We start from the raw sequence: 20,913 nt of genomic DNA on the forward strand, positions 1-20,913 counted from the left end.
ACTGGGCCCAGAGACCTGCAGGCCTTCAAATGCCTGAAGATAACTTTCACGTGTGCTGGATGTCCAGTTGCCATCTCAAATTCCTTCTCTCCAAACTGGGCTTATCTTTCCTCCTAACACATTTATTTTCCCTCTCTTGCAATTCTACTATTCATTCTGTCTCTTAGGCCTGCAGCCTTTGTCTAATCTTTACTCTCCTCTGAATCCTCTTGCTCCTGCTCCCAATCCTGTCATTTCTTCCTTTTTAACATCACCCAAATCTACCCCTTTTCTCTTTGTCCCCGCATCATTCTCAGGTCCTCTCTTTTCTTTATCACTGCAACCTCCTCTTTGGCTATTCGGCACATCAACTGGCACATTTCAGTCAGTCCACAATGCTACTGCTGACATCGTTTGCCCTTTACTCTTCTTCAAATTCTGCATTGGCTTCCCAGCTTTCTGCATCTCGTTTGTGCTTTTGTTCCTCACCTGCAAGGCTGTATGTAATTTTGCCTCCAAAGACATTTCTGCTGTCCTTTCCACCTACTTCCTTTCTTGCTTCTATTACTCTTCCCAGTCTTCTCACCTTATTGCTCTTCATCTCTTCCTCTGCCAATCACCCTTTCTTCTTCAGCTTTCCCCCTTGAGACCTAAGCAGTCCCTCCCATCTTCTCTTTATTAGTAATCCCCACATCCTCCCTTGTCTAAACTGGTGTCTGTTACCTTGTCCTATTTGTCCTGACTTAGACTATAGGCTTTTGGGAGATGGTTGTAATCTCTCTGCAGAATGCCTTGTAAATAATGGCATTATATAAATAACTTAATATATTGAGTTAGTTGTACGGAAGGGAGAGCATCTATCCTGTGTTATCGTGAGCAGTCAACCACTTTGCTAAATTCCCAACACTGTAGACTTGTTACTACGTTGCATGCAGACTGGGAGCATTAGAGGAGAATACAGAACCAGAAAGAGTTGAAAAGAGAAAGCAGGGAAGGTGGCATGGCTGTCTGCAAATAGCAGACTGAACTTTCTGTGAAATGGCCCTACAAAGTTTCCTTCTCTGCAAATTCCAAAGACACTAAAGCTCTAGGGTCTCTTGTATTTAATCTGCCTAGATTTTGAGTCTCCATTTAGTGTTACAGGGATGATCTGGTAGAGACCCCTGTTATTAAGGCTGCCCAACACTTTTGCAATTAATAGTTCCCATTTTAAGTTCCTTGTATCTTTGCCAAACTTGCCATAAGAATAGAAATTTTCCATCTTTGTGCTCTACCTCAGGCTGCAGTTGTTTTGGTAGTTTCAGCAAAAGTGGCTTAACTGCCTAAGGGAAAATTAGATGGTTTTGCCACTGTTAAATTTTTCCAACTGTTTCTTTGAAGTGCTCTGCTGCCTTCAGGATTTGGAGCAGGAGCTTGAATTTAACCAGCAACGATCCTGTCATCAGAAATATGCCTTTTGTTGTCCCCATGAAAATACACCCAGATTTGGCAGTCGGAAGCCTCTGAAAATCGCCATTTGATAATGCTCAGTAGAGATTTTAGTGGCAAACCTCTAACATTTCATCTGCACTGAGAATGCTCCAGCTCTACAAATCTCCCTAACATGCCAGGTGCATGAGCACGTTCCAGGCACGGAGCTAGAGTTCCAGTTGGCAGGATTATGCAGCAATAACAGCTGCAGCTGCCACCCTCTCCTTTGGCCTAGGTGAGATGTGCTGTGGACCAGGAGGAGCCTGAGTTAGTCTTATTTCTTCTCCTGACTGGTGGCAATAATTATATGTATTTTACACTCCTGTTTTTTTTATTGAGCCAGGCTTCATAACTCTTTGGGAGCAGGCAAGTATCATTCCACCATTTTACAGCTGAGGTAACTGGGAGGTTGCACAAGGACACTTCTAGCAAAGCTGGCTATAGAATCTGGGACCATATTCAGTACCGCCTCCCCTAAGCGATATAGCATGGAGTGTGCAGCAGGGCTTTAAGTTACTTTTGTGCATCCCAGATTCTGGGCTGTTTAAGGGGCCAGCCAAGACACCGGTATAAGCTAGAGCTGTTAGCAGCTCTAACTTAGAGCAGTGTTACCTAGTTGCTTATGGGCTTCTTCATAGCCCAGAATTGCTGAAATACTCTGTGCTCTGGCCACTCCATTAAGAAAAGGAGTACTTGTGGCACCTTAGAGACTAACAAATTTATTTGAGCATAAGCTTTCATGAGCTACAGCTCACTTCATTGGATGCATTCCGTGGAAAATACAGTGGAGAGATTTATATACACAGAGAACATGAAACAATGGGTGTTATCATACACACTGTAAGGAGAGTGATCACTTAAGATGAGCTAATAACAGCAGGAGAGCGGCGGGGGTGAGGGGAAGAAAACCTTTTGTAGTGATAATCAAGGTGGGCCATTTCCAGCAGTTGACAAGAACGTCTGAGGAACAGTGGGGGGGAGGGGAAGGGGAATAAACATGGGGAAATAGTTTTACTTTGTGTAATGACCCATCCACTCTCAGTCTCTATTCAAGCCTAAGTTAATTGTATCCAGTTTGCAAATTAATTCCAATTCAGCAGTCTCTCGTTGGAGTCTGTTTTTGAAGTCTTTTTGTTGTAATATTGCGACTTTTAGGTCTGTAATCGAGTGACCAGAGAGATTGAAGTGTCAAACTGGACAGTCTCTACGTAAAAGAATAAATGGACACAAATCAGATGTCAAGAATTATAACATTCAAAAACCAGTCGGAGAACACTTCAGTCCCCACTGTTCCTCAGACGTTCTTGTCAACTGCTGGAAATGGCCCACCTTGATTATCACTACAAAAGGTTTTCGTCCCTCCCCCTCCCCCACACACACACTGTTTTTTCCACTGAATGCATCCGATGAAGTGAGCTGTAGTTCACGAAGCTTATGCTCAAATAAATTTGTTAGTCTCTAGGGTGCCACAAGTACTCCTTTTCTTTTTGCGAATACAGACTAACACGGCTGCTACTCTTAAACCTGGCCACTCCATTGCTGCCTCCAACATTGAGTGCTATGAGGTAGATGAAATTCTATGTTGATAAATGCAAAGTAATGCACATTGGAAAACATAATCCCAACTATACATACAAAACCATGGGGTCTAAATTAGCTGTTGCCGCTCAAGAAAGAGATCTTGAAGTCATTATGGATTGTGCTCTGAAAACATCCGCTCAATGTACAGCAGCAATTAAAAAAGCGAACAGAATGTTAGAAACCACTAGGAAAGGATAGATAAGAAGACAGTAAATATCATAATGCCACCATATAAATCCGTAGTGCACCCACACCTTGAATAGTGTATGCAGTTCTGGTTGCCCCATTTTAAAAAAAAAGTATTAGAAATGGAAAAGGTACAGAGACGGGCAACAAAAATGATAAATAGAACAGCTTCCTTATGAGGAGAGATTAAAAAGACTGACTATTCAGCTTGGAAAAGAGACAACTAAGGGGGGATATGGTACAGGTCTATAAAATCATGATGGTGTGGAGAAGGTGAATATGGAAGCGTTATTTACCCTTTCACATAACACAAGAACCAGCGGTCATTCAGTGAAATTAATAGGCAGCAGGTTTAAAACAAACAAAAGGAAGTACTACTTCACACAGCGCAGCCAATCTTTGGAATTCGTTGCCGGGGAAGTTGTGAAGGCCAAAAGTATAACTGGTTCAAAAAGGAATTAAATAAGTTTATGGAGGATAGGTCCATCAATGACTATTAGCCAAGATGGTCAGGGATGTAACCCCATGCTCTACATGACTGCCAGATGCTGGGACTGGATTACAGGTAGGGTGACCAGATGTCCCAATTTTATAGGGACAGTCCTGATATTTTGGGCTTTGTCTTATATAGGTGCCTATTATCCGCCCACCCTCTTTCCCGATTTTTCACACTTGCTGTCTGGTCACCCTAAAGACGGGATGGATCACTTGATGATTGCTTTGTTCTGTTCATTCCCTTTGAAGCATCTGGCCCTGGCCACTGTCAGAAGACAGGCTAAGGGGCTAGATGGACCCATTGGTCTGACCCAGTATGACTGTTCTTATGTAAGTGGGGTCAATGTAGAGCCTCAGATGCCAGCTTCATGCTTCCATTTTGCTGATGAAACTTGTAAAAGGGTTCACTCACCACTGTGGCACCTTCTGCTGCCTGTTTGGGAATTAGCTCTGCATTTTAACGCTTCCTCTTCAGGTGTTGCCTCGCCGCCATCATTCCTGTTCTAGAACCCATGTCTCTCCAAGGACTGTGGCATCCTCTTCAGCAACACAGCCCCCTGGCCATGCCACACACTGTGCTCCCCACTTCAGGGGGACCTGCAGTCCACTGTTCAGCCAGTTCCCTTAGTGGCAACTGCAGCAAATTGTCTGGCCACTTCCTCATGGCCCCAGCATCATCTTTTCTCTTGCCTCAGGGCCTCAGCTTGCAAACTCCAGCAGCCAGAAGGAGCTGTCTCTTTCTCTCCTGGTCCCTGCTAGCATCACTGCTCTGTCCAGGGTGATGGCAGTTCTCTCAGCCCTTCACAGGCATAGTCCTTCCTCCCTGGGCTCCCAGCAGAGAACTACCTTCCTCTGCCCTGCAGCTCCCTTTTTATATGGGCCTGCTTGGCTGCTCCCTTCAGCCCTTCTTCGATTTGCTGCTTCTGGCACAGCCTCCCTAGGGCTGCTTTTAACCCCTTTTCTGCCAGTGGGGGGCAGCTGCCCCATCACAGAACTCTCCTAGGGAACAACTCTGCCTTTCATTTTAAAGCACTAGATTAGGATGCAGGAAATTCTGAGTTCTATTCCTAGCTCTGCTACAGACTTCGTACGTTATATTGGGCAAGTGTGTCATAATACATATGCACAAAGAAGTCAAATTACAGTTGCATTAAAACATTTAACACGCTGATGGCTTTCATGGTCATTTTCATGAGGTTTTTTATATTTGATGCTCTTACAGGTGAAGATTGCATATGTGAACTTTGTTAATCACTGTTATGTGGACACTGAGGTGGAAATGAAGGAAATCTATGCTAGTAACCACATTTGGAAATTATTTGAGAACTTCCTTGTTGATATGGCAAGGGTAAGCTTTATGATGCATTACATATTACAGTATGCACATTCAAGATAGCTGAATGGGCAATAACTTTTCTGCTTTAACTTCATATGTTCTATTAACCATATTTTCAAATGCACGAGAGTGAAATGAATGAAATCTAATGGTGCATAATTTCGATTACAATTTTCTTATCATTATTTAACCTGTTTTATCCCAAACATCACCACCCTGGAGAGTCTTTTTATTTTTTAAGATAAAGGTATAAACTGGATTTGGCTGGGTTGTGGGTGTGAGAGACTCAGTGTATATCAGTAAGATCCATTTCAAAATTACTGTGGGTGTAGGAGCATTTATTGCACATTGTTATGCAGGTTATTAAAAATGCAATTGTCCTTGGCCCTTCTGTGCTCTTTTAGGGTGGTAGGGCTCACAGGGCAAGAGACTATATCCTTGGCTGGTCACCCCAGCTAGTTGACTTTCCTCCTGCCATCACAGTCTGCCCTTTTTCATGTGCAGCTTCTTGACAAAAGTGACAAGTATAGTTCCACACTTTTTCAAGCTCCTAGCTCTTACTGCCTAAAAGAGTCTATGGGATCAGGCTATATGTGACACTGTCAGTTAGTACTCTAAGCATTATGAAAGCCTAGGTTTGGAGCCTAAAGGAGTTTCCTGGGCCATGTCTATACTACGGAACGCACAGCTGCGCCACTGTAAGGTCTCCTGTGTAGCCGCTCTGTGCTGGCGGGAGAGAGCTCTTCTGCCAGTATAATTAAACCACCACCACTCATGGGGGGTGGATCTTTGTTGTCAGGAAAGCGTGTACCGCCAACAAAGTGCTGTCCACACTGACACTTTTGTCGGTGAAATGTATGTCAGATGGGAGTGGTGTTTTCACACCCTGACTGACAAAATTTTACTGACAAAAGTCCTTGTGTAGACGTAGCCTTGGTGTCCTCATAGTTGCCATTTTATGTACATTAGGAACAGTCATAACTGATGGTCTCTGCTTACGAGAGGCCTAGGAGGTAGAATAACAGGTGTTTTTGCAAGTTTAGGAAGATTAAGATGCACTGGCAGAGACATGGGGAAGCTTGTGTAACCCAGTGGTTTAGTGTGTGGTTACGTGTCCCCTTTCTAGAGATTAATCTGCATAAGTATAAGAGCCTACTACTAATGCTAATGGAGTTACTTCTTTAGTTTAAGTGGTAGAGGTCCATGCTTTTAATGCTGAAAGCCATGGATTCAATCCCTGATGCTGAACAAGTGTTTGGAGGTGAGAGCTGTTCTGCTTTTACAGCACACCTCTAAACTGGATGCCTGGCTTTGTCCCCTACATTTTATGGCACTAAATTCTCACTCCTTGTGTTTTCTTTAGTTTAAATTAAAGAAGAGGTGAAAGAACCGCAGTTCAGTTCTGTGGTGGGCTTTCACACCAAAGTAATAGCGCCTCATGAAATATAGTTTCTTTGAAACCTTTCACAGAAAATAGCACACTCCTGTAGTTAGCACGATTTATAGCCTAGAGAAGAATAAGTTCAGATATTTGTGCAGTACAATAGGTGCGGAAGCCTCTTCACCTCTGTGAAGCAGAAAAAAATGGAGTTTTGTTTATTTATTTTTCTGCTAAGAGTTTCAGGGAACAGGATAATGCGAGTGTGTGCGTGCGTGCGTGCGCTTCTCTTTTAGAGAGGCCATCAGTAATGAGACCTCTGCAAACCCTACACAGCTGCTACCTGTCTTGTTTCTGTAGCTGTTCCTACAGTGAGGCCTCTTCTGGGCAGTCCAGGCTCAGTTGAGAATGAAGATCAGAATTCGTGTTGGAGGGGATTCTGTGCTTTAACCTCTCCGACTTACAGCCAGCAGCATTTTCTTCTGTTTAATCCCCTTCCCCCAGAGGGGTTGCTCTTATCTGACATGGCGCAGTTCTGACCCTCCAGCAGGAGCATTCACAAACCTCTCTTCGCTTTATCTCTGTAATAGGACCATTTTTATAGAAGCAGACATGTATAGGGAGGCACTTCCCTACACATTCTGCTACTCCAACCCAGAGACTTTCCTTGGCAGAGACCACCGATCGCGTTAAATTGTGCCAAATGGTTTAGCAGTATGGACATCAGATAGAGGTATGATGCTTGGCACTACCAAGCTCATTTGCACTTAGTCCTCTAATAAGAGAAATTAAACTCCAGATTTTCAGAGGGGAATAGTGAGTGTGGTGCTAATGCATTGTGCTGCCCAGCCCACCAACCATCTCTTTTTTCTTTTTTGTCTGTGCACGCACACATGCTCCTTTTTCTTCTGAAAAAGAATCGCAAAAGTGCACTTTTGTGTTGCTCTCCTGCAGAGCCCTCTGGGTAGCTGCCTAATTAGTTCCTTTTCATTTCCTGGTTAGTAGATCCTTTTCTTTTCCCCCCTCAGCTAAAAGAGCATGTCAGAAATGCTCTCTTCTGCTCCATGCTTCAGCCAAGCCCTCTGGGTAACCAAATCTTCTAGAATGTTGGGTGTATTTGCTCAGATCTGCTTTTCGGGGCTGAGGCAGTGTCCACATGTTGCAAATACGTCAGCTTTATGTAGCCATCAGGACTGTCAGAAGGCTCTTAGCTTCATGAAAAGATACTATGACAGCTCTCAAAAGAGTTAGAAAGAAGAACCCTTTGATCCTCTATGTTCCAGTGAGCTAAAAGAGCTGCTACGGGTGGGAGGGAAGGGGGCTAGAGGGAGGGAGGGAAATGCTTTTCTTTTAGCTGCTACAACTGCCTGTCAGTGGTGAGTCTGGGAACTGAGTCTGTGTTGTTAGAGAGCGCTAAGGTGGAAGATGGCTAGAGGTATCCTCCAGCTGGATGTCTTTCTTTTTCCATTTGAGAAGTTGACCTGGTTTTTGTTATCAGATTCAAGATCCAGTAAAGGGTGGGAGATAATAAGGGGTGTGGGAGGATCATAGGATTGCCATTCTGTTATGGGACCTGTGGTGGAGGAAGATGGACCCCTTCAGTGGCTTTCTAGCAATGTTTTTTTAGACAAGCGAGGGGGAAATCTTAAAAGCATTTTGCAGTTTTTAGTTTTGACAGTTGGTAAAATCGCCATGCCAGCACCATGCAGCTCCCTGTATTCCTGTTGGGATCCTGAACATTGAGCCTCAAAGCTACTGGTTCCAGCAGAAATCGGCATGCCGCTTAATTAAAGGCAGAAGAACATCCAAATGGATTTAGGTCTGTGTCTTTTCAAGAAGTTTTGATTAGTAACTGAACCTTTGTTTACCTCCCCTAGAGCTGTGGGAAAAAATGTCACACCTCTACTGACCCTAGAGGGTTTTTAATCTCAGTTTTATGCAATAGCTACTGTTGCTTTTCTGTCTACGTAACCATTCCCTTTCTTGCTGTTGGGAAAAACACTACGCGCACTCCATGCCTTGATGATCTTATACATTAAAATCGAACACGCCTTTTCCAGGGTCCTTCATGCACCTGGGTCTTACCTTGCTCTCTGAAGACTCCCCTAACTGCCTCATGGCAATAATGTGCCTTGTATTGTCCACTCATACAGTGTTCTACTCAAAATTATTTGTATTACAATAAACTGCTTTTTTAAGTAGTGTCCCTCTGGGTGCTCCACTGTAGCTGTGCTTGCATCCCTGTGCTGCTGATCAGAGAACTTTGGTAGCAGTGTCCGTTCGGCCCGCACATGTGTTGTCCCCCTTGCTGTGCTCTGCCATGAGGCTAATCAGCATTGGGAGAGCAAATCCTCCACAGTTCCTTCTCAACCGCCCCTGGCTTGAGACAGCGCTTTTAGCTGTCCATTTATTGGATCATTAACCCACTAAATACTTGCTAATCATTCTTTTAATTTCTTTTGTTGCTATTACTTAGTTTCCTTTGGATTTCTTTTTCTTTTTGTTCTTAAAATGTGTTTATTTTAATTTTTATTCACCCTGCTCCCTTGTCCAGGGACCACCTTGGGGTGGGATATGCCTGGTTCACCAGGCTTTAAGAGGTGTCTCAACTTGAAAGAGGCCATCCTGGTGATGGACAGATATCCTCATTGTGTTCATTGCCTCGGGGAAAACCACATTCCCCAGAAGTGGTGGTTTCTGCCAGCAGCTGAAACCGTGGTCCCAAAAGGACTGAGAGCTGAGACTTAAACTCCTAATGAAAGCAGCTCTCCAACCATCTTCAGACCCAGGCAGCAAGGTTCTTCGTCACTACCCTATACATTCAAGGGTGGTGAGCATACAAAGACAACTATGAGCCACTCATACAAGGCTTCTAAAAAGAGGGCTGTGAATCCCCCAGAGTGAGCCCTGAACCAGCTGAAAAAGATCACCAGCTCATTTGGTATCATCGGCACTGACAGCACTGAAGCCATCCAAACATGGATGGAGCAAAGTTGGGCTGCCTAAAGACCCGATGGGCATTGGCCAAGACAAGGACAGAGACCTTGCCTTGGGGAAGACTCCATCGGCGTGGACAACAGCATTGGTACCGTCAATGGTACGTCAAACACCACTGGATCATTTAACCCAGACTACGTCACCAATTCACCAATTCCATCAGTAGTCATCCTAGCACCGACAACCACTCCTGGTACTGGTACCTGTGGCACCACAAGACTTCAGTTACTCAAGAGACATTACAATATCTGACATACCTGAGTCTCCTCTACTCGGTACCAGGGCTCCGGAACCGAGTCTGCCTTGCACTCTAGATTCCCCTTAGGCATTGTGCCATGCACCCCTATTCTTCAGAGGGGAGTCAGACAGTGAGCAGGAGGAGGTGGACTCCTGTCGTTCCTTCCACACAACTTATAGTGCTCGTTACCAATCCGGACCTCCTCAGCCGTACCATCCGTCTGATTCTCAGCCTCCCTGGTAGGGACAACAATGGTTCCCACCATCCTAGTGGCCTTACTGGGATCCATGGCAGGCATATAGACATCATGCCTCCCGAAGTTCTAGCATGGCCCACTAGGAACCTATGAAGTGCCCTCAAGAGGTGATGGAGGAACAGGAGGCTGATATTGAGGAAGAGGTTCCACCTTAGACCAACATCTCCTCTTCCTCACCAGGTGAGGCAGTGGTGCCCCCTCCATTGTCCTTTGTAGAAGGTTTTTTAAACTTTTTCAAAACCTAGCTAAGAGGGTGGCTGACACACTGCAGTTACCACTACAGGAGGTGAGAGAATCACATCATAAATTGCCGGACACTTAGCACTCCTCTTTCTCATCCAAAGTAGCTCTCCCCATCAACAAGGCTATCTTTGAGCCAACCAAACTTGTATGGCAGACCACTGCATGGGTCCCACCAACCTTTAAACAGGCTGATAAATATTATGTGCCAGTTAAGGACACAGAATTTCTTTTCTCCCATCCACCCCTAATTAAATCATTGTGGATGTGGTAAATTCCAGAGGTCTGCAACATCAGGTGGAATCAGTCCCCTATGGTTGGGATTGGAAATGCCTCTACCTATCTGGGAGAAAGGCTTATTCATCTGCCACACTACAATTCCTCATGGCAAATTTACCAGGCCCTAACAGCAAAATATGACCATATCAATGAACAAAACTCCATTCCTTGATTGAGCAGGTTCCAGAATCTCTCAGAGATCAGTTAAGGGCCATTCTCAGTGAAGAGCAACTGCTGCCCAAGATGGCACTTCAGTCAGCGCTCGATGCAGCTGATATGGTGGTGTGATCCATCTCCACTCCCATTGTGATGTGTTGAGCCTCTTGACTTCCCCGAGAAAGTGCAAACAATGTTGGAGACCTTCCCTTTGAAAGCACAGAATTGTTTGCAGAAAAGACAGATGCATCTCTCCACACTCTTAAAGATTCCAGGGCTATTCTTCAGTCGTCAGGGATTTACCCACCTGGGCAGAAGAGGAAATACAGTCCTCTGCCCTCATTCAAATCTTGCACGGCACACTACCCAACCCAATGCTTTTATGAACAACAGAAGAAGTAGTCTAGGTTCTCAAAATACCAACCATCAGGCCCACAGCCTGCTTCTTCCCAATCATCTACCTCAAAACAAAATCAATTTTGACTGGTTGGTTGGGGTGCTGACAGACTACTCCCTTCAACACCATCTAACACTGGTCAACCCTTTGCATCGGCTCGCTCTGTTCTGCAGCACTTGGGAAAGGATAACATCTGACAAATGGGTTCTGGGGATCATTCGCGATGTCTATCCATTTCACCTCCCTCCTCAACACCCTTCCCCATTTTTCTTCAGGGACCCCTCTCACGAGAGCCTGTTATATGAGAGAGAGAGAGAGAGAGACACACCACCTCCTCAGTTTAGAAGCCATAGAACCAGTACCTCAACATCTATGAGGCAAAGGTTTTTATTCCTCATTACTTCCTGATACCCAAGAAAGAGAGGTTGGAGATGCATACTAGATCTCAGTGCACTCAACAAATTCGTCAAGACTTAGAAATTCAAGATGGTCACTTTAGTAGCAATTATTCCAGCGTTACAACAGGGAGATTGGTTCTTGGCCCTCGACCTCCAGGATGCTTATTTCCATATTTCAATCATACCATCCCACAGATGATATCTCAGATTTACGCTGTGGCAGGACCAGTACCAGTCCAGAGTGCTCCCCTTTGGCCTCTCATCAGCTCCCAGAATATTCTCCAAGGTCCTCTCTGTAGTGGCAGCCCACCTACACTCCCAGGGGATCATGATCTATCCTTACCTGGACAATTGTCTCCTCACTATGTGCTCCTTCGACAAAGCCCTGTGGGTTACCCATACGACTGTGAACTTGTTCAGAAGCTTGGACCTACAAATCACGTACAAAAATCAACAGAGATTAGAATTCATAGGAGCCAATCTCAACTCTGTACAAGTGAGAGTGCTCCTTCCACAACACAGATTCCTCAGTGTTTCCGCACTCCTAGAGACAGTGCAAGCCCACCATTGAATATCAGCAAGACATTGCCTTCAGCTTCTGGGGCACATAGCTGCAGGCACATTTGTGATAACTCATGCCAGACTTTGCCTAAGTCATGGGTCAGCTCAGTTTACAGGCTGAACAAAGACAGCCTAGACAAACCGCTGTTGCTACGCACCAAGGTCATACAACCCTTGAAATGGTGGAAGGACCCAGAAGGTCTGCACGGTGATTGCGTTCGCACAGCCTCCTTCGTCACTACTCCTCACCACCGACGTATCTCTCATAGGGTGGGGTGCACATCTCAACAACCTCACAGTACAGGGCAAATGGTCTCCCTATGAAGTGTGTCTTCACAACAACCTCCTCGAACTAAGAGTGGTCAGCAATGTGTGCACTCACTTCCTTCTGCTGATCAGAGGCGCGCACACACACAAAGGTCGTGACAAACAACATAGCGTGCATGCACTACATAAATCGTCAAGGGAGCTCCAGATCACCATCCCTTTGCGTGGAAGCACTAGAGCTGTGGAACTGGTGCATTTCCCACCAGTGTTACAATATTAGCAGCCTACCTACCGGGAGTGCACAACACGACAGCAGACAGTCTCAGTCACAATTTCCCACATGACCACAATGGGAGATGGACTCCGTGATACTCCATGACAAGCTGATGGGGAACACTGATAATAGACTTGTTCGCCACTTACCTGAACAAGAAATGCCCATGATACTGCTTGAGAGCAGGCCTCAGATAACACTTCTTAGGGGACATTTTCCTTCTCTCATGGGACAAGGGCCTTCTTTACACCTTTCCCCCATTTCCTGTCTTACTGAAAGTTGTATGGAAAATAAAAAGAGAGAGAGAGCAAATATCAAACTGATTGCTCCTACCTGGCCAAGACAGAGGTGGTACCATTACCTGTCACAATTGGCGACGTGTCTTCCAATCCCTCTTCAACTCGCTTCTTAACTCCTCTCGCAGAACAAAGGATGCACTCTTCATTTCAACCCACAGATACTGCAGCTCAAAGCCTGGCTCCATTGTGGTTCCAACATGTAGAGAGATCCTGCTCTGAGGAGGTACAGGAAGTGTTACTACACAGCAGGAAATGGACTATCTGTCGTACTTACTTACGAAAGTGGACCAGGTTTCAGGCCATTCCAGACATATTACCCTGGCATCTGCTACTTTACCACTAGCCTTAGACTATCTACTGACTCTTAAGAAATCTGGACTATCTGTTAACTCGCTCAAGGTACATTTTAGCAGCAACAGCGACTTTTCACCAGCAAATAGAAGGGTACTCGGTCCTCTCGCACCCAACTACATAGAGGTAGGTTCCTTAAAGACATAGCAAACTTCTTTCCCCAACCCAGACATCCTACCTCACCATGGGACCTGAATTTAGTATTAAAAAGACTGACCATACCATACTTCAAACCCATGGCCACTTGTTCACTCATGCAACTTTCAATGAAGATGGCGTTTCTGGTCGCCATCACCTCAGCGAGAAGGATTGGAGAGATAGCGGCTCTTATGGTGCACCCCTCATTTACTGTGTTCTTTCCTGACAAGGTTATGCTAAGACCGCACCCGAAATTCATCCCCAAGGTGACTTTGGCCTTTCACATGAATCAACTCATTCACCTCCTGACCTTTTGTCCCAAACCTCACCAGGATAATAGGGAAGCCATTCTACACATGCTAGATGTAAGGAGAGCCCTGGCCTCCTTCTTGGACAGGACAAAGGCTTTTAGGAAATCTCCTAGGCTTTTCCTCTCCATTGCGGATAGGTCTGAAGGTGCAGTGACATCAGCCCAGAGACTCTCTAAATGTGTCCCGAGCTGCATCAAGCACTGTTGACAGGCTCGTAATTTAGTACCTCAATGTGTTATCCGTACCCACTCCACAAGATTGTTTTCCTCCTTGGTCACCTTCTTCAAGGATGTCCCCATCCCGGAAATCTTCAGAGCAGCTACTTGGGCATGTGCACATACCTTTACAGAACACTATGCCATCACAGTGCTGATGCTAGCTTTAACTCCGCAGTATTATTGTCCATGCTAGACTCGATTCCAGTGCTCCAGCCTTCCATGGGGGATGCTGCTTGGGAGTCACCTACAGTGGAGCACCCATAGGAATGCTACTTGAAGAAGTAGTTACTCAAATTGTGTAGTAACGATGGTTCTTCGAGATGTGTCCCCGTATGGGTGCTCCTCGATCCACCCTCGTCCCCTCCACTTCAGTGTTCTTATCATGGACTCTGCAATAGAGAGGGAACTGAGGAGCGTTTGCCTGCGCAATGCTGATTAACCTTGTGGCAGAGCACAAGGGAGGAACAGCGCATGTGCAGACCGAACGGATGCTGCTACCAAAGTTCTCTGATCAGTAGCACAAGGATGCAAGCACATCTACAGTGGAGCACCCATAGGGACACACATCTTGAAGAACCATTGTTACTGCACAAGGTGAGTAACTTGTTCATCTCCCAGCAATGACTGGTGCTGTTTGAAGTCTCCATAAATGTCCTTTAAACACTTCTGGCTATTTTGCCAAAGTTTCTGGCTTACAAGGTTCATGTACCGCTACAGTACTGCGTAATCAGAAAGCTGGATGGCCTGACCTGGGATATAGGTCTTTATGCTCTTTCTAGCCCTGCCACTGAGTTTTTCTCTGTGAGATTGAACAAATCACTTACCCTCTCTGTTCTTCAATTCCCTAGCTATCAAATCTCCTCCCCCACAAAAAAAATCCTCAATTTTTTTTTACCATAAATGTATGCAGCATAAAATGATTAATGTTGTAGAAGAATGTTGTCTTCTAGGACGCTGTACAGAAGTTGAATCATTCCACATTCTTTCACAGCCCATTAATTGGCCTTAAGAAGTACTTCAGTTCAGCTCCAATCCTCTCTCAATGTCCTCCTATCCCCTCTTCTCCTTCTTCCTTCGTTTTGCAAATCTCTCATGTCTTACACTTAACACTGTGACATGATGAATCTACCATGTAGCTCACCTGGCAGAGTGGGTGGGTCTTTGACCGTTTTTGCAGTTTGTTCCTATGGAGGCCTGCTGACTGAATGCATGGGATTTTGCTTTTGTTATATCTGTGCTTGCTTCCTACTTGTCCTTTTTTGTTTGCTTGGTTGGTTTTGGTTTTTAAAACTCTTACTTTGAAGGAGCTCCATCTTTCCCATCTGGCTGTAATAATTGAAACCAGCTCCAAATTCAGCACTGTTTGAGATCTTTCTCACTCTTCTAATAAAGTAGGTTTATCTTTCCATCTGTCTAAAGTCTCCTCCAACCCACCTGGAGGAATGCTCCTTTTTCCTCCTGAGTCTGTCTAGATGCGTAAGGTGGCATGTGATGTGTGGGCCTACAGGACTGACCAGTGTTATCCAACAAACTCATTTGTTTCATGGTGAGGGAAAGAGTAGCCAACTCAACTAGAGGATCTAGTTCAGGAAAGGTAGGGATCGGGAGGGAGTGGAGCTCCCAGGAACAAAGATAATTAAACAGAATACAACTTGACTACAAGGTAGGTATCTTGATTTTATATGTTTAATACAAAAATTAACATTTTTGAAAAAGGATTAAATATCAGTTCTCTCTCTCCTGTGTGTGTGTGTGTGTTTCTCTTTTAAAATGTTCAAAGATCACAAGTAAAAAAAAGCTAATATTTTCCTTTTCATTGTAGGTTTGCAACACAACTACAGACCGGAAACATGCAGACACATCTCTGGAGAAGTATGTCACTGAACCAGTAATGAACATTGTGAGTGGCTTCTTCAGTTCTCCATTTTCAGATAACAGCACCAGCCTCCAGGTAAGAAGAAGGGAGACTGCAACAAATGTGTAATTCGGATAATTAATGTGTCATCTTCCACTCGCTGGAGGGGAGTGCTTCAACTTTTTTTCCTTCTTTATTTCCTCTCCCACTCCTCATGATTCACACTAACAGTGTAACACCTCCTGTAAATATGCCCTTGACAAATTGTACTCCTGATTACCCTAATCCAGAAAAGGACTCTTTCTCCACAGAGCTTTACATCTGACTTCTGTGACTTCATTGGGACTTTGCATGACTGATCTCTTTGCAAAATCAGGGAACTTTTCTTTGTGTTTCTAAAAGAGGAAATCTTTGTGGCCCAAGTCGGAAAGTTTGCCACGTGTTTGGGACCCAAGAAATCTCCCCATTATTTTTTTGCAGTATGCCATTTTGTTTGATATCAATGGGAATTTTGACTGAGTAAGGACTGCATGATTTGGCACTCTATAAGAATGCCAAACTGGTTTATTTTTCATCCTGTATTGAAGAGTGATAACGGTTGAACTGAGTTGTACTTTGATTATAGAGGCTAAAAGTTATGCATGTAATTTATGTGGTGCATAACCTAGGGTAATTGTAAGGAGGATTTTAAAGTCTAAAATTAGTTGCTTACCTTTTTGTTTTCAGACACATCAGCCAGTTTTTATTCAACTGCTTCAGTCTGCTTTTAGAATTTACAACTGTAACTGGCCAAACCCAGCACAGAAAGCCTCAGTGGAGTCATGTATCAAAACTTTGGCTGAAGTGGGTAGGTGCCAAGTTTTTACTTAATAATTCTTCACTGTGTTTTAAATAAGCCTGAGTTGGGATCCATCCATTATTTTTCGGGTTGTAGCATCCTGGAAATCAAGGCACTGATAATACTAGAAAACTGTGTTATAATTTCATAAGAATGGCCATATTGGGTCAAACCGAAGGTCCGTCTAGCCCAATCTTCTATCAGTGGCCAATGCCAGAGGGAGTGAACAGAGCAGGTAATCATCAAGTGATCCATCCTCTGTTGTCCATTTCCAGCTTCTGGCAAACAGGCTAGGGACACACCATCCCTGCCCATTCTAGCTAATAGCCACTGATGGACCTATCCTCCATGAATTTCACAATGTAAGTCTCGGAAGCTCTGACTTTCAGGTCTCATTTCTTCCCTTACTTATACGCCATTTGAATCTGTCTGTTCAATGGGGTGGTTCAGGTGAATGGTGGTCAGTGGTGTAAGTGAAAGTAGAATTGGACTCCAAGCAGATGGCATTCTTCTACACTATTACATTATGACCTCATTTTCTTATATAGAAATGATCTTAAACTGGGTCAGACCATAGGCATTCATAATCATTAAGGCCCTACCAATTCGCGGCCATGAAAAATGCGTCATGGACCATGAAATCTAGTCTCCCCATGGCGAAATCTGGTCATGTGTGTGCTTTTATCCTATACCATACAGATTTCACAGCAGAGACCAGTGTTTCTCAAACTGGGGCTCCTGACCCAAAAGGGAGTTGCAGGGGGGTCACAAGGTTATTTTAGGGGGATAGCAGTATTGCCACCCTTACTTCTGTGCTGCCTTCAGAGCTGGGCTGCCGGAGAGTGGCGGCTGTTAGCTGGGTGTCCAGCTCTGAAGGTAGCGCCCCACCAGCCATCCTTACTTTTGCACTGCTGCTGGCAGCAACTCTGCCTTCAGAGCTGGGCTCCCAGCCAGCAGCTGCCGCTCTCCACCTGCCCAGCTCTGAAGGCAGCGCCACCGACAGCAGCAGCCCCGAAGTAAGGGTAGCAGTACTGCAACCCCCCACTCCCTACAATAATCTTGACACCCCACCCAACTCCTTTATGGGTCAGGACCCCTACAATTACAACACCATGAAATTTCAGATTTAAATAGCTGCAATTGTGAAATTACCAATTTTTAAAATCCTATGACCGTGAAATTGACCAAAATGGACTGCGAATTTGGTAGGGCCCTAATAATCATTATGGACTCCATTCTGTGGTAAGGCACAGCCCATAGTAATAGGTGGTATATAGCTGTGTCATCCTTGGAAACATCCCAGGGAAGGAATTATGGACCAAGCAACCAACATTCCCTCCCTTGTTCCCCTTTGCTCCTGGGGGATGTTGAGTTATTGCTCGCCTGACTCTTATGCTAGCTCAGTTGTTCTGGCCAGTGAGTTGAAACCCAACCCTGATCTTCCCTGATCACTCTTTATTCTCCTGCTCAGGGAAAGGAATAAGTAGGTGCCCTTACATACCCTTTCATAACGTTGGTCCAGGTAGCCTGCCTCAAGGTGTACAGTGGATTCTTACTGCTCTGCCTGTGCACATACTCCCAATCCGAATTTGGCCCTTAAGTCAACTACATAATTTAGTAGTATTTGCTAGAATTCATTAAGGGCTAGAGTATTCAGTCCTTACTCACTTTGAAACCAATGATACTACTTGTGAATAAATGCTCATCCACAAAAGTAGCCCCAATCTAGCCCCAAACTAGTAAATGCTCCAGAAAAAGACCTATTAAACAATTAATCCATAAAAATTTGAAGTTTTAAAAGGAATTAAAATATCATGTTGTCTGTGTCAAAGGAGAAGACTTTAAATTTTCTTCTGTGGGAATTTAATCCTAAAGAAGAATGGTTACAGATATCTAGGTAACATTGGCAAAGGTTCAGTTTTAGGATTGAATTCCACAAAAACATTATTTTAAAGTCTTTTACTTTGTCATGGAAAAGATGATTTGATATAGATATTTCTCTAAAAATGAGCCATGTTGATTGACATTTTCCAAACTCTCCCTATTTTGAAATCTGCTCAGCCAAAGCAAGCCCAATCAGTGCTATTATTCTAACCCCATTTTGTGGCACTACTCACTTTCAGTATTTTGAAAGCAGCTAGACAACCTGTGGACAACATGAATAAGAAGGGGAGGGAGGGACAGGATCATGATGACGATAGAAAAGCTTGATAGATATAGTTGCTTTAATTTTTTTAAAAAGTTACAGTAAATAATAGCACCACTCTGGGATGGTCTCTTGGACGTTTGCTGCGTCTGTAACATTGCAACAACTGACTCTAAATTTAGATTTCAGATTTATGTTACAGTAGTTTCATTTAATGCTTTTGCCAAAGCATCTCATTAACATTTTGTGTGAATTAGTCTAGCAATTTAGCAGCGTACAATTTGTATTTGTTGTGCAAACTGGTTTAATTATGGATCCATCTGGCAGGAGAACTTAAAAAGTTGAAGATGTTCTTTGTTCCTTATTCCACTGATTTTTACAGCTTCAGATAAAGGACCCAGTCCTACAAACCCTTATTCATATGACTAATGCTCACTCATGGCAATAGCCCTTCTCTGCTCCTCTGCTGCACTCCTGGTATAAGCGATCAGAAAATTACTGCCTTTGGGAACTAGGAGCAAACAGAGAAGGAATTGAGGGGCTGAAGGATTTTTGTGTCATAATGTGCCCTCGTGGATTAGTGTGTTACCACTTGTTCAGATCTGTACCTAAAGTGAAAATCAAGCCCACTTAAGTCAGTGGGCCACTTCATATCTACATGGGTACATAAAAGGTTTAGTGTTCTCTTGTCTGTGGCGCTCTTGTTTTTTCTGGGAAGGCTTATGTGATGCAAGTAGCAGATGTGAGGTTGACCTTGACTTTTCTTCAAATTGGTGGATTTATTCCATATCTTCTGGAGTTCCTATATTCCTCTATTGTACTGTAATCTATTGTATTCTGTTTTCTCACATACCTTGTATTGCATGGAGATATTTAAAATAACACTGCTAGATTGTGCTGTTGTAAACGATAAGTCCAATAAAACAGAGGGCCAGATGTGAGTTAACCCTTGCATTGGTACATGAGGGAGAGGAGAATGGCTCGAAGAGCCTCCCCCATACTTTGGCCTCTCTCATGTGCTGATTGCATCTAAAGCCCTTGCAACCCTTCAAGGGCAATGGATGTTCAAGGCTAGCTTCACCTAAAGGGGTGGGGAAGAGATGAGGCCATGTGGAGTGGAGCTGGGCTGCCACTGAGGAGCCTCACACTGTATCCTTCTTAGCGGCTTCCTTAAGCACAATCCCTCCTGCAGCGCCTAGTGGGGCAGGGAATCTTTGTACTACCTCTACTTAGGGCAGGGGTCGGCACCCTGCGGCTCTGGAGCTGCATGCAACTCCGTGGCTGCCCCCTTGTAGGCAGCCGTTTTGTGTGGGGGTGCGAGGTACAAGCTCTGGCCAAGAGGTGCTTCCCACAGGTGGCTCCCGGCTGGTGGCACAGCAGGGCTCTGGCCCCATGCCGCTCCCGGAAGCGGCTCGCTGCTGGCACGTCTCTGTGCGCCCCTGTGGGGGAGTGAGGCAGCGTGTCTCCGTGAGCTGCCCGTGCCCTCAAGCACCACCCCTGCAGCTCCCATAGGCTGGGAACTGGCCAATGGGAGCTGTGACGATGGTGCTGGGGGCGGGGGCAGTGTGCAGAGCCGCCTCCCCCCTGCCAGGGGCACGTAGAGACATGCCCAGCAGCCAACTGCTTCTGGGACGGAGTGGGGCCAAGGCAGGCAGGCAGTCTGCCTGAGTCTTGCTGTGCTGGCTGGGAGCCGCCTGTGGTAAGCGCCTCCCAGCCAGAGCCAGCACTTAGCACCCCTTCCCACACCCCAACCCCCTGACCCAGGTCAGAACCCCCTCCTGTACCCAGACTCCGCACCCCCTCCTGCACCCCTGCCTCAGCTCGGAGCCCCTTCCTGTTTATATTCAAATTCAAATGGCAAAAGTTGCATTAAAAGTATTGGTGAGTAATTTTAATACGTTCAATTATTATTAGATGATAAATTCTAGCTCTACAAGTAGCTTTGCATGTGATGCGGCTCTTGAAATATTTTGGTTAAAGACAAAAGCAAAAAAATGGTCCCTCTTCTTTGAAAGGTTGCTGACCCCTGACTTAGGGCTATGTGTCAGGGACACAGTCTGGCGATGATGTGCTGATTTCCCGATCTGCAGGGACGTAGTATTTGGGGATTTAAAATGTGCACTAAAGTGGTGGTGGTGGTGGTGTTGTTTTGCTGTATTTGCAAACCAAAAAGATTGTGATGGATGAGGAGGAGTTTGGATGAGGCATGAACAAGTGAAAGCAAAGGTAAGGAAAAATTAGAGCTTTTTGCTAATAGCTCTGTATATAC

General features: G+C 44.9%; 1 protein-coding gene across 2 annotated transcripts in view; it reads left to right on the forward strand.

Annotated features, from left to right (window-relative positions):
- Nucleotides 1-20,913, forward strand: part of ITPR2 (inositol 1,4,5-trisphosphate receptor type 2) — a 340,705-nt gene that overhangs the window by 166,035 nt on the left and 153,757 nt on the right. For both annotated transcript variants that reach the window (XM_077826251.1, XM_077826259.1), the window contains exons 32-34: nucleotides 4,934-5,059; nucleotides 15,628-15,756; nucleotides 16,387-16,507. In XM_077826251.1, the coding sequence (XP_077682377.1) occupies nucleotides 4,934-5,059; nucleotides 15,628-15,756; nucleotides 16,387-16,507 (376 nt within the window). The remainder of the gene's footprint in view (nucleotides 1-4,933; nucleotides 5,060-15,627; nucleotides 15,757-16,386; nucleotides 16,508-20,913) is intronic.

The sequence above is a fragment of the Eretmochelys imbricata genome, chromosome 1 (genome assembly GCF_965152235.1).
Source record: "Eretmochelys imbricata isolate rEreImb1 chromosome 1, rEreImb1.hap1, whole genome shotgun sequence".
Taxonomy (NCBI): domain Eukaryota; kingdom Metazoa; phylum Chordata; order Testudines; family Cheloniidae; genus Eretmochelys; species Eretmochelys imbricata.